Raw genomic sequence first — 13,759 nt, 5'->3', positions numbered from 1 at the left:
TTCCGGAGAGGAGGTAGCTGGCTCACAGGCCACTGCCCCTCTGTGTGGCTGGCAGCCTTCTACTCTCCCATGTGCCTGGGGACTGCAGTGCTCCTGTCCCTTGCTTTGGTTTCTCACCTTCCTGGCCTCCTTCCAGCACGCCAGCCTCCCAGGGGGCTGACTGTGACCTCCATTCCAGGACATAAGTGATGGGCACACACACCCAGGCTCAGCCCAGCCGGTTCCAGCTGGGACTTCGCAGTCTCCAGGGACAGCCACTTCATGCTTCAGCACCTGAGGCCAGGGGCCCCTGGGCTTCCCAATTCCCATTTATATTCTCAATATAAATGACCCCTGAACTGCCCCCCGACTCTGGCCATGAGGTTCCCTCCGTGTCCCTGGAGATCTTGTCGCCTTTAAATGACTATTTCTTTCGCCTGGCCCTTTCTCTCAGGGTCCCTCCTGTTTGCTGAGGCCCCTCCCTGCTACCTGGTCCAGCTTCTCTGAGGCAGACCCTGCATCCCTTCCCTCCACGGCCTGGCTCAGTCCCCTGTGTCCAACCCTCAGCCTCCTTCCATGGCCCCACATCCACAATCTGCTGGCCAGCATGGGTGTTGCCCAGTAAATAATGTCCTCATTTATGAAAAGAAAAGTTTAAGAGTACACTGACTCTCTCAGCGTGGGCTCCAGGGATTCCTTCATCACAGTTAATTCATGCCTACCCACTGGGGAAGATGGCCGTTCCTGCTCCCACAGGGTTGGGAGCTCCCTAGGCTGGGAGAACTGTGCAAGGAAGGGCTTTGCTTCCTGGACCTGTGTAATCCAGCTGCTCTTCCTGGGTTCTGGCCCCAGATCCTCTGCTCTGCTCTGTGGCCAGCCCAGGAAAGATGATCTAGTCGTCCAGCCTGGCTGTGTTGCCTACCTCAGAGCACATCCAGAAACCCTCTCCCCAGACCCACCTTGGCCCTGAGGAAGGCCAGAGCTCGGCTGCTGTTCTCCAGGAAGTGCACACGCATGCGGCCCCGGCTGGGGGGTGGCAAGGCCTCCCCTGAGATGAGCTCCAGCAGCCGCAGCAGGTGGGTGCCATCGGCCAGCTCTGTGAACAGGTTCTGGATCTTGATGCCCACCTGGAAGGGGATGGGGCAGGCCTGTGGTCAGCCCAGCCTCACCTGTCTGCCCTGTCCCAGGACCTGTGTGGTGCAGCCCAGAGCATCTGCTCTGAGGAAGGACCACTGGCCTCATCTGTGCCTTGGGGTCAAAAGAAGTGGCCTCAGTCAGATGACCTTACAGTCAGCCCCCCAGTGTCCACTGTCCAAGGAGCTGGGGGGACGGTAGAGGTGGGCTGGGAGGCACACCCGGCTACACTCACCCGGCCACGCTGGAAGATATTGTTGATCCACTTGGTGAAAGTCTTCTCCTGCATCCGCACGTGCCGTGCCTGCAGCTTGCGAATGTGGCCCATCTCATATGCAGAGTCCATGGTGGGACTGGACTGGGAGAGCCGCCCCAGGGCTCTGCCACTGGCTGCCTGCTTCAGGTACCCTGTAGCCCCAAGGAACTGCTGGGGCCTGTGGGGCTGACCAGCCATCAGACCTGGAGCCCTTTGGTGTTGAGGGACCACTAGACATTTCCCAAGCTGATGTTGGGGGCGTGGAGGTTGGGGGAGGAGTGGGGATACTGATGACTCCCTGGGAGAGGCGTGTCTCTGCCAGGGGTGATGGGCCCTTCCCTGTCAGACTGTCCCCACATTTGGTGGGGGGTTGCAGCCTGGAACCTAGCCAGGTAAGTTCTGGTGCTCCTGGCTGGTGCCCTGTGCTCGAATGGCCCAGGGCCCCTTTTGTCCCACCCCACTTTCCGGATTCTTCTTTGAGAGTTCCTGCTGCCAGAGGTTTCCCCAGGACCCCAGCATTTGGCTGCTGCTCTTTGGGATGAATAGGGCAGGTGGAAGGAAAAGAGGAAACTGCTTACCTTGGTGATGTCCAGGCCCTGGGAGGAGAGCCGGCTGGACGGTTGGAGATGGCAGATAGCAGGGGCTGGGTGGGGAGGGAGAGAAATCAGGAGAGGCTGAGGCTGGAGCTGGGGCCATGCCATGGCCCTCCTCCTGAGCCAGCAGGGCAGGGGTGACACACAGCCGGCATTGTCCTCCCACCTGCCATGAGGCGTGGCCCAGACTGGGAGAGGGTGGCTCAAGAATGCTCCAGATCAATGTTCCAGGGTCTCCTCCTTCATCATCCTCCACTGCAAGTGCCCCTAGCATTAGGTGGGGGTCCTGGTTCCCAGACAAAGAGGCCCATGGGATGGTCTCCCCTGGCTCTGGGTGGGAGCACCATGGGGGCGCTGCAGTCTGGGTACAAGGCACTGCAGGGTAGAGCCTCTGGTCTGAGCTTCTGCACCCACTTCTTGGGTTGGGGCTGCCCTTCTGCACCCCTGCAAGGCCTCTTTGTAATCCCCACAGGGGTGGGAATGGGGGTGACCCCACTGGGCTGTAGCCTTTGCATCCTCTCCAGGGAGATGCACCACAGACCCAGGGAACCATCGGACCAGGGCTGGGCTTTCCAGGCCCTGATGGAGATGCACCCAACCTAGCCTTCATGTCTGGTGCTCCTTCACGCCTGGGGGCCACTTTCTGAAGGAGACTCTTCCTGGAAAGGGGTCACCTGGAGTTACAGAGTCCATGGAAATGACAGAGTCTCCTCCAGAATCAGAGACACAATGTTCACTCTTCAGGGCCACAGCGAGGCCCCATCACCTGTGCTCCCTCAGGGCTGGCTGGGCCCAGGGCTTGGAGGCAGAGGCTGTGGGGGGCACCTAGCAGGCCCCTCTCTCTCCCTCCCTGCAACCTTGGAGCACATGCCAGAGGGAGAGTGAGTTTTAATTCAGGTGGCTTCACAGAACAACCTGGCTAAGCTCAGGGTTACTGTCACTGGGATGGGGTGTGTGTCTGTGGGTTCATCCACTCAGCAGCCCCAGCAACACTTCTCAGGGAGGCGTCCCTGACAGCCCAGGCTGGCGAGAGGGGCAGCGACCAGAGCCTGCCCTCAAGAGCTGGGCAAGACCCATCATCCCTGAATCCCGGCCATGGCTGGAAGTGAGGAGAGCAGTGCTCTTGGCCCAGGGCATCACGTGTGATGTGACCACCAGAGAGGATGGAGCTGCATGACGCTTTGCACACAGATGTCAACAGAAGTGGTTGTATTTGAGGTTGTTGAGTGGTGCTGGGGAACTGCTCTTCCTCCTCCCTAGATCAACTGCAGTAAAGCCACCGCACATGCTGCCAGGACTGGCTCATCTTTTGTCGTGACTAATTGCAGCCCCTGCTGAAATGAGAACCCCTATTGGTCAGTACAGTTTTGGAATATGTGTTGCAAGTAATTGAAATCTCAAGTCAAACGGGTTTAAACAATATAAAGGGAACATTTTGGCACACATAATGGAAAAGTCTGGCAGGAGGAGGACTTTAGGTGAGGTTTGATCCAGCAGCTGAAATGATGCCATCACAGGCTTGGATTCCCTTTGCCTTTCTCAATGCCTCCTTCGTCTTTATCCTCCACGGCTCCACAAGGTGGTTGCTGCCAGCCTAACCTCACTCCTCTTCCCCCACCACCTCTGGGCACTTCTCTTAATGTTATTTATATTGTTGCCTCAATAGGCTCACTTCTTTGCACTGCATGGTTCAGAAAAAAGAGAACATCTCTCCCAGGAGTTGGAACAGAAGTCTGAGGGGCCTGGCTCTCATAGCCACAAGTCCATTCCTGAATAATTTCTGTGACGGGGGGGATGAACTACTCTAACTGGCTCAAGCCAATCAGAAGCCATCCTGGAAAGAGTGGGTGGCGTCTATCTCCCCAAACCTCATGGCTCAGACTGAGGGTGGGAAAGTGGGGAGTGTTCTGCAAAAGACATTCCTGGTCTAGATCACCAGAAGGGTGGATGGTGCCGGGGGGAACCCCAGATGTCTACTATGGGTGGTCCACACCTGTGAGGTGCGGCAAGAGGCAGGAGCAGGGCTGGCCAGCCAGGGGCTGCCCCCAAGCACTACTGTACCCTCAGGTGCTCAGGCCTGCTTCAGCACTGGACAGAGGCCACCTCCTGTGATGTCCTGTCCCCAGCCTCAGAAGGGTCTCTTCACGGTCCCCTCCAGTCTTGGCTTCTAGTCACTCTCAGTTGGGGCATGAGACTCCCTTGGGGCCTGCTCCCAGACCTGGCCTCTGCCCCCAGAAGATGGAGCTGCTTTCCTGCTGAGGAAGCCCCAGTTTGAGAATCTCCCAACCAGAGAGGATGCAGGAAGGGTCGGGGGTCACAGGGATGGCATGCAAAAGGGCCCAACTCCTCTGCCTTGTTTCAGAATGGATCCAAGGGATCCCTGCTTCATTCCCGAGATAGCTGACACACAGTCACTGGGAAAGCAGAGCCAGTGGGGAAAAGGTAGTGATTTTTTTCAGAAGTTTATTATCAGTAGATTTTTTTGTCTGACACTCCTAAACAAGATTACAAAAAAATAGAAGCATTGTATATTAATTGCATTGGCTAATCGACAGGTCACTTGGTACACTCTTAAATTCGGCTATGTTTTCCCAAAAAAACCCAGTGGTTATCTGTCCTAAAAGTGTTATTCTTCTGCCACATTCCATGGAGGAAGTAAACCGTGCCTCAGTTAAATGCTTTCCTTATCTCCAAGGCAATCTGTCCAGGGTATTGCTCTGGGCATCAGGAAGGAGTGTAGCTGCTAAGTGGAAAGGTTCCGGCGATGGCTGTCGGGTCATGACTCCGGTGGTTAAACCCCACACTGGGCGGCAGACTCCAGCACAAGACATTCCTGGTGTGGTGAAGGGACACAGCGAAGGACCACGGCCTGGGCTTGGCCAAGGCCTCTCCTGCAGTCTGGTAATGGGGGTGGTTGGTGGGGGAGAGCAGGGGCGTTTGGCTTCTCATGTGCTCTGACCCCCTGGACACCAGTCCCATGACAACAGTGTAAGAATCCAACTCTTAAGGCCCACTTTCCTGTGGGAGGAGCCACAGCCCCCAATCCAGGCGTTACTGCTGCATGACGACAAGCGTTCCAGAGAACGCAGTCCAGCCCTGGAGAAGCCAAAGCCAACCAAATGCATGACCCTCCCGTGTCACCCAAGCCCGCGGCGAGGAAAGAATCCATGTATGATGCCAAGCAGGTTGAATGTCAGCGTGTGGCTGTAGAGCTGGGTTGGGGGGTGTCTCGGCAGGTGTCAGTGCAACCCTTCTGTACACGAAGGTTCAGGTGGGCATTATGAGCAGGCTCACAACTTGGAAGTCAACTTTCGGAGGAGTAGCAGAAGTTTTCATTTTTCCCCCCTAAACTTAAGAATGCAGAGGTTTGTGTTATGTGCTATCATGTGCTGTACAGCAAATGGACTCAAGATTCTTAGGTTTTCTTTGGTGGAATCACAGAGAGCACGAAGGTAGTTTCCGAGTTCTAGAGTTTACCTACCTCCACCCTCCCACCCATCTGCGAGCACGCTGTCAGGGGCACTGGGACAATGGGGTGGTGCAGGAGGGCAATGCGGCCGATCAGAGTGCAGATCCTGAGGGCTTCGTGTTTGTCACCCTGCCATGTGAGGTCAGGGGACAAGGGTGTTTTGCACACAGATTCAAGGAACTCTGTGCAGGTCCTGGGGAGATATGGGTCCTTGCTTGGCCGCCGTCCCAAATGTTTTCCAGTGGTCTTCTTTCCAATCAACTTTTCATAATGGATAACTTCATGTTTTAAGAGATGATAACATGTGATTTCCTTTTTCTTCCTTATTTCTCAGCAGGGAAAGCATTCACAAAGATGTTTTCCCACCTGAGGGCATGGTGGGCGGGGATCACAACCTTACGAGGCGTTTCCATCCACGTAGAACCAGCAACCTTGTCTGCTGCTCCTCTAAAACACTATACCTCTATGTCCCTATGTCAATAAAACTTGGCCATATCTACATTTGTACACACACAGTGTCAAAAATACATACTCATGTGACATATATGTGTATATATTTATCTTTATATATGACAATTGAGCAGAGTTAAATAAGCAAGATCATTCTGGATGGAAATCAGCTAACTAACCTTGGCATCTCTAAACTTTTGGACAAATGGACTCTCTCCTCTCTCAACCTTGCCCTTTGGTGGATCCACCGTGCTTACACGCTTGGGCAGTCCTCATGTGTTCACAGAACTATCTGCTCATATTACAGTACTGGAATTATTACAAATGTCTCTTCTATGTGTCTAATTTAAAAGTGCTCATTAAGATTAAAAACCAGGTTATGCATTTACTTATCCGAAAACTAAATTATTTAGAGAGTAAGCTAGGGAGTGTGAGGGCTGGCATCTGGATAAAACCTTCTTTAAAATAAACATTTTCCCTTAAATCTGCAGTTCTGACCCTGATGTCACAGGTGACACCAGAAAAAAAAATGTGCTTTTTGGAAGACTTAGGTGGGACTGTTCAGATATCATTCATTTTTGGTGCCGGCAGGGCCCCATGCCACATGGCTATCACTATTTCGAGTCTCTCTTATTGCATAAATAATGGAGAAAGGCACCTGCATCCTCCAGCTGGAGCACACGTAGTTGGGAGCGTGACCTCCACTGGACATACGCATTTGAGCAAGTGGTCCAGGGAGGTTTACACGGGGCACCCGGGGTGAGAACACTCAGGCGCCGATGTACAGGTAGGTGCCCAAATCCTGCCTTGTGAGGCATTCATGGTACGAACCACACAACCTGTTGAAGATAAGGCTTTATACCAAAGATTCCATCTTGTTTCTGTATAAAGGCCTTTATCTTTTGTACAGAGACTGTATTTAAAAAAAAAGTGGACATAATAAAAATGCCTATTTTTTATAAAAATAGTGTTTAATGCTAGTAGAATGACCTCTTCTACCTGAGAGCCAGCGCGGGCTGGTCCCTCATCCCGTTGGTGTCCACAGGGCCAGGAAACTGCACACACCAAGCCATGTTTTTGCTGAATTTAAATCCTGCCATTGACCAAGGAGCCTTGGGGACGTGTAACCCACTAACTGACGACTGGGGAGAACGACCTCTTTTCTTACTCTAGTTTAAGTATGATAGACTTTGCTACAAATTATTGGATAGATCAGGGAAGCTAATCTTCTGATTTCAACGTGACTTGAAATGAATACTAGAAGTCTTGCAAGGGGTTAATAAAGGTTGTGAGTCCCAAATTCCTAACCAAACAGAACTTTGCTGGGAAGGCCCCAGGGGTAGGGGAGCCCTGGCGGGGGTCAGCCAGTGGGTGCTGGGACGGATGCCCTGGGCGACCTGGCTGCCTGCGTTGCAGGCCTGCAGAATGGACGGGGACACACAGACATGGGGCCGCCTCCTCTCAGAGCGGGAGCAGCAGGCTTCTCTTTGGTAGACAGTTTGGAGAGAACAGAAAGCCTCTCTGCTGCTTTTTTTCAAGCAGGAAATAAAATAAATCGGCTCCCCTTTGCTGCCTCCTGGCGCTCTCTGGGGGACAGACAGCCAGGTTCGTGATGATGAACAGTCCAGGGAAGCCCAGCAGAGCCCCGGCTCACTTCCCGTGGCTCCTGGGGTTCCACGTCTGCTTCTCCCAGCTTCTGAGCACTCTTGGGATGATTTCCCTTTCTTCTCAACCCTTCAATCTCCTAAACCACCCCCTCCCCCAATATTTTACTAGAAACTCGGAATTTTAGAGGTGAAGGACTTCATCTGGTGTCCAGCGCCTGCCCTCCGCATTCTACAGATGGGAAGATGAGGCACAGAGAGGGCAGCGCCTTGCCCAGGGCCGCTCAGTGGGTCGGCAGCAGCGTGGGCCTCAGGCCCTGGCCCCCGGATTCCCACCCCACGCCACCTGCCCCGCACGCGGCCTGCCCCTCAGTCGGCCTTTGACAAGGACTTCCGGTGGGAGGGGGGCACGAGGTGGGGGGGCAGGCTGTTGGGCAGCTCGTAGCCATCGAGCTTGATCTTGATGAGGTGCTTGGCCAGTGCGAACTCCTCCTCGTCCAGCATGCCGTCGCAGTCGCAGTCGGCCAGCTTCCAGATCTTGCCCAGCACGCTGTTGGGCAGCTTGGAGGTCACCATCTCCTTCTTGGCGTTGACGCCTGATATCTTGCCGTTGACGGGAGACAGGGTGTAGAAGAGCTCGTCATAGACGGGCTTGTCCTTGGCCACAACCCACTCCTCCTCGTCGGCGCCCTCCTTGGCGCCCTCCCCGTAGCCCTGGTTGAAGGGGCCCTCGGCCGTGCCGTCGAAGGCACCGCCCTGCACCAGCTGCGTGGGCATGCTCGTCTCCTCCTGGCTGATGAGGCTCATCAGGGACGAGATCTTGCTGCTCAGCATGTTGTCCACGGCCTCGATCAGCTTGGGCTTCAGCGAGTGGAATTTGGTGAAGTCATAGTTCTCAAGCTGTTCCTGGAAAAGGAGAAACCACAGGCTTAGTTAACGCCCTCCCTGTGGGAAGCAAATGGGGAGATGGATGGCCAAAGGAGATGAATGCTCCCTGAAAGCAGGCAGCGCATACCTGGAACTTTCTCTTTGGTGAGGTTCTCACATCTGAACTTGCCAGACACGGGAGTGGAACTTTAAAGCTGGGCCCTTCATCTTTACCCGGCAGGGCAGACAGACGATGCTGTTATTCAGAAGTGGAGCCCTGAGCCTTTGGATGGTGCAGGGGACAGAGCTGAAAGCTAAACAGCCTGACATATCTCTGAAGAGGTGCCTCCAACAATCTTCTCAGTAGCAAACTCTATGGCCGTCAAAGCAGGCTGGGCTGGGCTGACACCCGTTGGGCAGCCTGTGCTCGGTACGGAGCAGTGGGGTAGTTAGTGCAGGCTTGGCTGCTAAAGCGCATTCCAGTTTGTGTGTCCTTCATCCTCACTGATGGACGCAGTCACCTGCATGTCACCCCAACATCAGCACCAAACAGTGCTGCCAACACTTTGGGCGCCTGCTGCCGGCATCTCAGTTAGCCAAGGGAACTGAGAAGAGAAAGCCTGGGAGGAGGAGAGCAGGCAGCCTACACAAAAATCCAAGTGCTGCTGGGGTAAACAAGTCTAGATTCCCCTGGGTGCACGAACACCTACCCTATTTCCTCATGAATGAGCCTGAGCTCTGGGTACACACAGAGCCCCTGTGTCTGGTCAAGTGGACGAATGAAGGCGGTACCCACCCAAACTTTCTACCCGCCTGTAGGGGACATGGATTCAGACTGCAAACTTCTGGAAAACCGGCCAGGGGAAATGGCCACATATTTGCAGGAGTGGACAGGAAGCAGCAGCAGGAGCCATTCCCACCCTGAAGGGCACAGAGGAAATAAACTCTGCACTCATATCCCTGCGGTATCCGCCTCCTCAGCCCTGACTAGGGATGCGTGTGTAGGGGAGTGGGGTCCAAGTTAAACCATGCCATCCCTGCCCTCCACCAGGGTGGCTCAGGGACTTTTTACTGGGATGAATGCACACTGCAGAACTGAAAGATTTACCCATCAACAATTGTATCCATTGAAGCCACCAAGCCCAGGATCCTGGAGCTGCTCCCTCCCAAGAGACAAAAGTCAGTCCCAGCCCAGCCTCTGCTGGGGTCTCCCTTGCCCGCTCACTTCCAATGCGTACCAGAAAAGCAGTTTTTGAATCCATTGGGAGGGTCCAAGCAGATGGGGATGGCTCTGCTGCCCTCTGTTGTTGAAACACTGCCAACTCATTGGCTGTAGGGGCCCAATTCTCCAAGGATAACTGAGTCAGCAATAAGGCTTTGCTAGTGCTCCCCTCATTCTGCAGTATGGATACGTCAGTGCAGCAAACCAGATTCCCTCCCCAAAGGCTGTAGGGTAGACACAGGCAGATGCACCAGCAGGTCATGGGCCTCCCCCAGCACTGGGCAAAAGCCTGCAAAATACAGTCAGCTCTTTGCTACAGCAAAGAGTCACCCTGTCCAGCTTGGTCCGTGAGAGCACAGGGAGAACAGAGAATTAAAGCTGGCTGCTGCATGATCCTGAGATGTGCAAAGATCATAATTAAGTCAGTTCCTAGCTTCTGCCCCTGCTGCTGTCCCAGACGCAGTCCATGAGAGGTTGAATGCCTGTGTTGGGGAGGATGTCAGATGCTCAGCAGACTCAGGGATGACAGAGGTCTCGACCCACACTGGGAAGCCCCAAAGCTTCCTGGGTGACTAGCCTGAAGTATCAGGCGACAGTAAGCATGTCTTTGGGATTCCAGGCCTGCCTTGTTCCCTGGAGATTCCCTGAAAGGACTGGTGTGGTGGGATCAAGACCCGGCCACCTTCCCGAGGAATAATCCTTATCCAGCTTCCAGGAGTTTGCTCTGGAAACCGCTTATCTGTAAGCCCGGTGGGAGTCTGAGCCGGGTCAGGGTCTAAGAAACTCACTACCCTAGAGCCTGCTAGGATATAAACCGACGCTAACTTATTAACTCATTCAACATGTATTCATTGAGCGCCTGCTACACTCCAGGAGCTGGGGATATGGCTGGGAACGGGACATGGTCACTGGCTTCTTGGAATTACAGCCTGATATGGGAGAGACACACCGAATAAATTCATTACACTGAAGCACAACAGCACTTACGTCATAACAAGGAGCACATGTCCCAACAAGGGACTTTGCTGCCAAATCTTCACTGCTGGTCACAGTCATAGCAGCCAAGACTGTAACTCAGAATGGACCTCTGTAGGGGCAAGGAGTTTTACTTTTGCTGTTTGTTCATGGGTTTATTCCAGGGGCTGAAAATAGTGCCTGCCAATAGCAGACTTAATTAGTATTCTTAGGTGAATGAATACATGAACACAGGTGAATGGAGCGTCTGTCAGGTGGGACTCCTGCTCCTGGAAGTCCCAGGGAACACAGGTGTCCACTGAAGGTTCAAAGGCACTTGGTGTGGCCCTGACCACAGGGCTCTCAGTGAAGGTTCGGGCTCTTCCGTATTGTCCAGCTATATGGGCCGTGGCCGCTCCCAAGACCCAAGGTGAGGGACTGCCCCACTGGACAGCTCTGAGGGGCCTGAATGCCCTCTGACTGCCCAGGCCCAGGCTAGCGTGGTCAGGAGCAGTTCTGCCTAGAGATTTTCCCCCTCACATAGGAGCTCCCTGAGGACGGGCAGGGGAGGCCTCTCAGGGAGGCTCCAGGTCTGGGGAGCAGCATCTTGTGGGTGGGGCATCACGGGAGCCTCAGAAGGCCAGCGAGCCACAGACGCCCCACTAGGCATCGTGTGCACTGTGTACTTACTCATAGCTTTCATTTCAGTCAAGAAAACAATTTCCCTGCGAAAACATCTGAAGGCTACAAGGAAACAGTTGTCTTTCTGGTTGATCATGGGGTGCAGGGCATAACCCAAGGGTGTGAAAGCAGAACCTGCCTGGGAAGAGGCCCCAGAAGCTGTCAAATTAGCCATCCTGTGACCAGAAGAAAGCCCAATTCATCCTCTGAGTATAGGAGTACCAACCTCACTTCTTAAAAAAAGATGTTTCTATAAATATATTTTAAGTTGACTAAATCGTATTTGACCAGAACACAGACACCAGAAGCATTCACCCGGAACCCAGGCATCACAACATAAGTGTAACCCACTCCTATTTTAGTGTGTACTGTACATGAAGTTTACATTAAGAAACCCCTCAGGATTGACGCGTCCCCTCCTGTGGCCTGCTGGTCTTGCCTCCACTGTTTACCTTTCCTCCTCCAGGTGGTCACGCTGGTCAGGTCAGGGTGGCAGCACCCACTCGGGCTCAGCTGGGGCTGCCCAGACACAACTCAGGGAGACTCTGAAATTAGGTCAAAGGCTGCCCAGTGTTGACCTTTAAGCAGGTCTTCAGTGGGCACAGCTTGCTGTGTCTAGGGAACTCCAGCCACGTCCACAGACCACCATGGCCCCTGACTGGGCCCCTGAGCCTGTGACAGCAACCCTGCCTGAGCACATAATCCCACAGCGCCGGGGAGGGCCAGCTTGAGGAGGCCACCTGAGGTGACCTCCAAGGTCACTCTCAGCTCTAATTCCCTTAAGGTTCTGGGATTCCAAAAACAGGTCTCACTTCAAGGTCAAAACGACCTTGAACACAGCCTAGGGGGCTGTGCGTGTGATTTTTTTTTTTTCAGGTGAGCCTCATTTACATCTTGAAATGTCTCCCTATTGTTTACATGTATAGAGAGGCGGGCAATTTCTGCTTTGTCATTAGGAGCCTGTTATCATGGATTACTAGAGAGAGAAATTCACCGTGTTCTCCTCCATTCTAAACCATGAAACCCTCACTGGTCCCCAGTAACCAGCCGGACAAAGTTGCAGTGCCCCTCTATCCCTGTACCTGCATTGCCTTGACCTCGGGGAAGTCCCCTGCAGAAATCTGGTATTCTCGCTGCAGCTGAATGTAGATTTCTGGCAACCTGCTGATAAGCTCTCTCTTCTTGTTCTCCTTTCCAAATACACTTGGCATCTCCTTCTTCAGATGGCTGATGATGTAGGCGTGCACCTGGAGGGGTGTGTATCAGTGAGGACGAGCTATTCAGAACTGCACCAGAGAAGGACAAACACGACGGCATCTTCCACGCATCACAACACCCAACAGGTACCCCCACAGAGTCATGGTCCTTGGGACAGGAGGAGGGGCAAGGATCTGGGGAAAAGGAAATGAGGGGGTCTGAGTCGGAAAGATCTTGGCTCTGGTGATTAACCTAAGAAGACCTAAGAGGAAGTTTCACCAGGACCAGTGCACGGAAGTATCAGGAAATGAAGCTGGAAGTCAATCTGCATGGAAATCTGTGCCCAGTGACCAATGAGATGAGAATTCCCATAACTAAACTCCCCACGGACAGTGTAGACCCGAGATCACTGAAATCATTTCCGCACAAGACCAGCTGCCTAGGACCAGGCTGGATGGCAGAAGCTCCCTGTGGGAGAGGGAACCACAGTACACGAGGAGGAAGCCCCAGAAACCCTGGTCACCTAGGGGTAGCAGGCCTGGCACTGTTACCCAAAGAGGGTGAATCCTGCTGTTAGGGCTCTGCTTGGACTGCGTCACCCCTTCCTTAACATTTCTACCCTTCTCTGATCTCCAACTTTAGGATGTTAAGAAATGTTCATTACAAAACTTCTCTTTGTATATCTAGAATTCTACAGAGTAATTTCCAAGTCAAGAAAATAAGTAAAATAAGAAAAGATGAAAAACAGGGCAGTGATTACAAAAAGAAAATGAGTATGTAGCTATGGAAAATCCTATTAGAGAAAACAGATGTCTACTGTACTCTTGTGGAAGAATGGCAATTGAATAAAGGGGGTGAGCAGATACATCCCACGGCTCAGCTGAGGGCCTCTGTGTAGGGATATACACTGGGCACAGCCAAAAACATTTTGCTAAGATTTGAACACTAAAATAAGCACATAATGCAAATGCTGACATGCTCGGACCAGACAATGCTAACTTCTCCATCTATATAAAGGTCATCTTAACATAAGCACACATTGTGCTGCCTGGCTGCTGTGACAAGTGTAGACTGGGAGAGATGCTTCTAAACCTTTCTGTCACTAGTAAACTTGTTTATTTACTTGTTTTTCAAGTTAAAACAATCAAAAATATTTACACGATTTTAAAAGATAACTAGAGAAATCCAAGGTTTGGGAGTCCTTTATTTAGAATGATGGGCTTTAACTGCATTCCTGAGGATATGATGAAAAAGTGGTAAAATTAGTGAGACTAGTAACTTCCTTGCCTTGAATAGTGAATGCCTGGCTTCGTCTGGATGGGGCTGGGGAGGGTTCTGTGCAGCACCAAAGGA

At 52.9% G+C, this 13,759-nt stretch overlaps 2 protein-coding genes across 2 annotated transcripts in view; both read right to left on the bottom strand.

Annotated features, from left to right (window-relative positions):
• SPTBN5 (spectrin beta, non-erythrocytic 5) overlaps positions 1-1,567 on the bottom strand; it is a 46,249-nt gene extending 44,682 nt beyond the window's left edge. The window contains 2 exon segments of the mRNA XM_064486363.1: positions 939-1,106; positions 1,349-1,567. Coding sequence (XP_064342433.1) covers positions 939-1,106; positions 1,349-1,567 — 387 coding nt within the window.
• Positions 1,568-4,408: 2,841 nt separating this feature from the next.
• EHD4 (EH domain containing 4) overlaps positions 4,409-13,759 on the bottom strand; it is a 75,531-nt gene continuing 66,180 nt past the window's right edge. Inside the window, exons 5-6 of the mRNA XM_031453255.2 lie at positions 12,292-12,456; positions 4,409-8,391 (exon numbers count right to left, since the gene is read on the bottom strand). Of these exons, the coding sequence (XP_031309115.1) occupies positions 7,855-8,391; positions 12,292-12,456 (702 nt within the window). The 3' untranslated portion in view covers positions 4,409-7,854. The remainder of the gene's footprint in view (positions 8,392-12,291; positions 12,457-13,759) is intronic.

This window comes from Camelus dromedarius, chromosome 5 (genome assembly GCF_036321535.1).
Source record: "Camelus dromedarius isolate mCamDro1 chromosome 5, mCamDro1.pat, whole genome shotgun sequence".
In the NCBI taxonomy this organism is placed as follows: domain Eukaryota; kingdom Metazoa; phylum Chordata; class Mammalia; order Artiodactyla; family Camelidae; genus Camelus; species Camelus dromedarius.
This window is presented reverse-complemented; position numbering and strand designations above follow the sequence as displayed.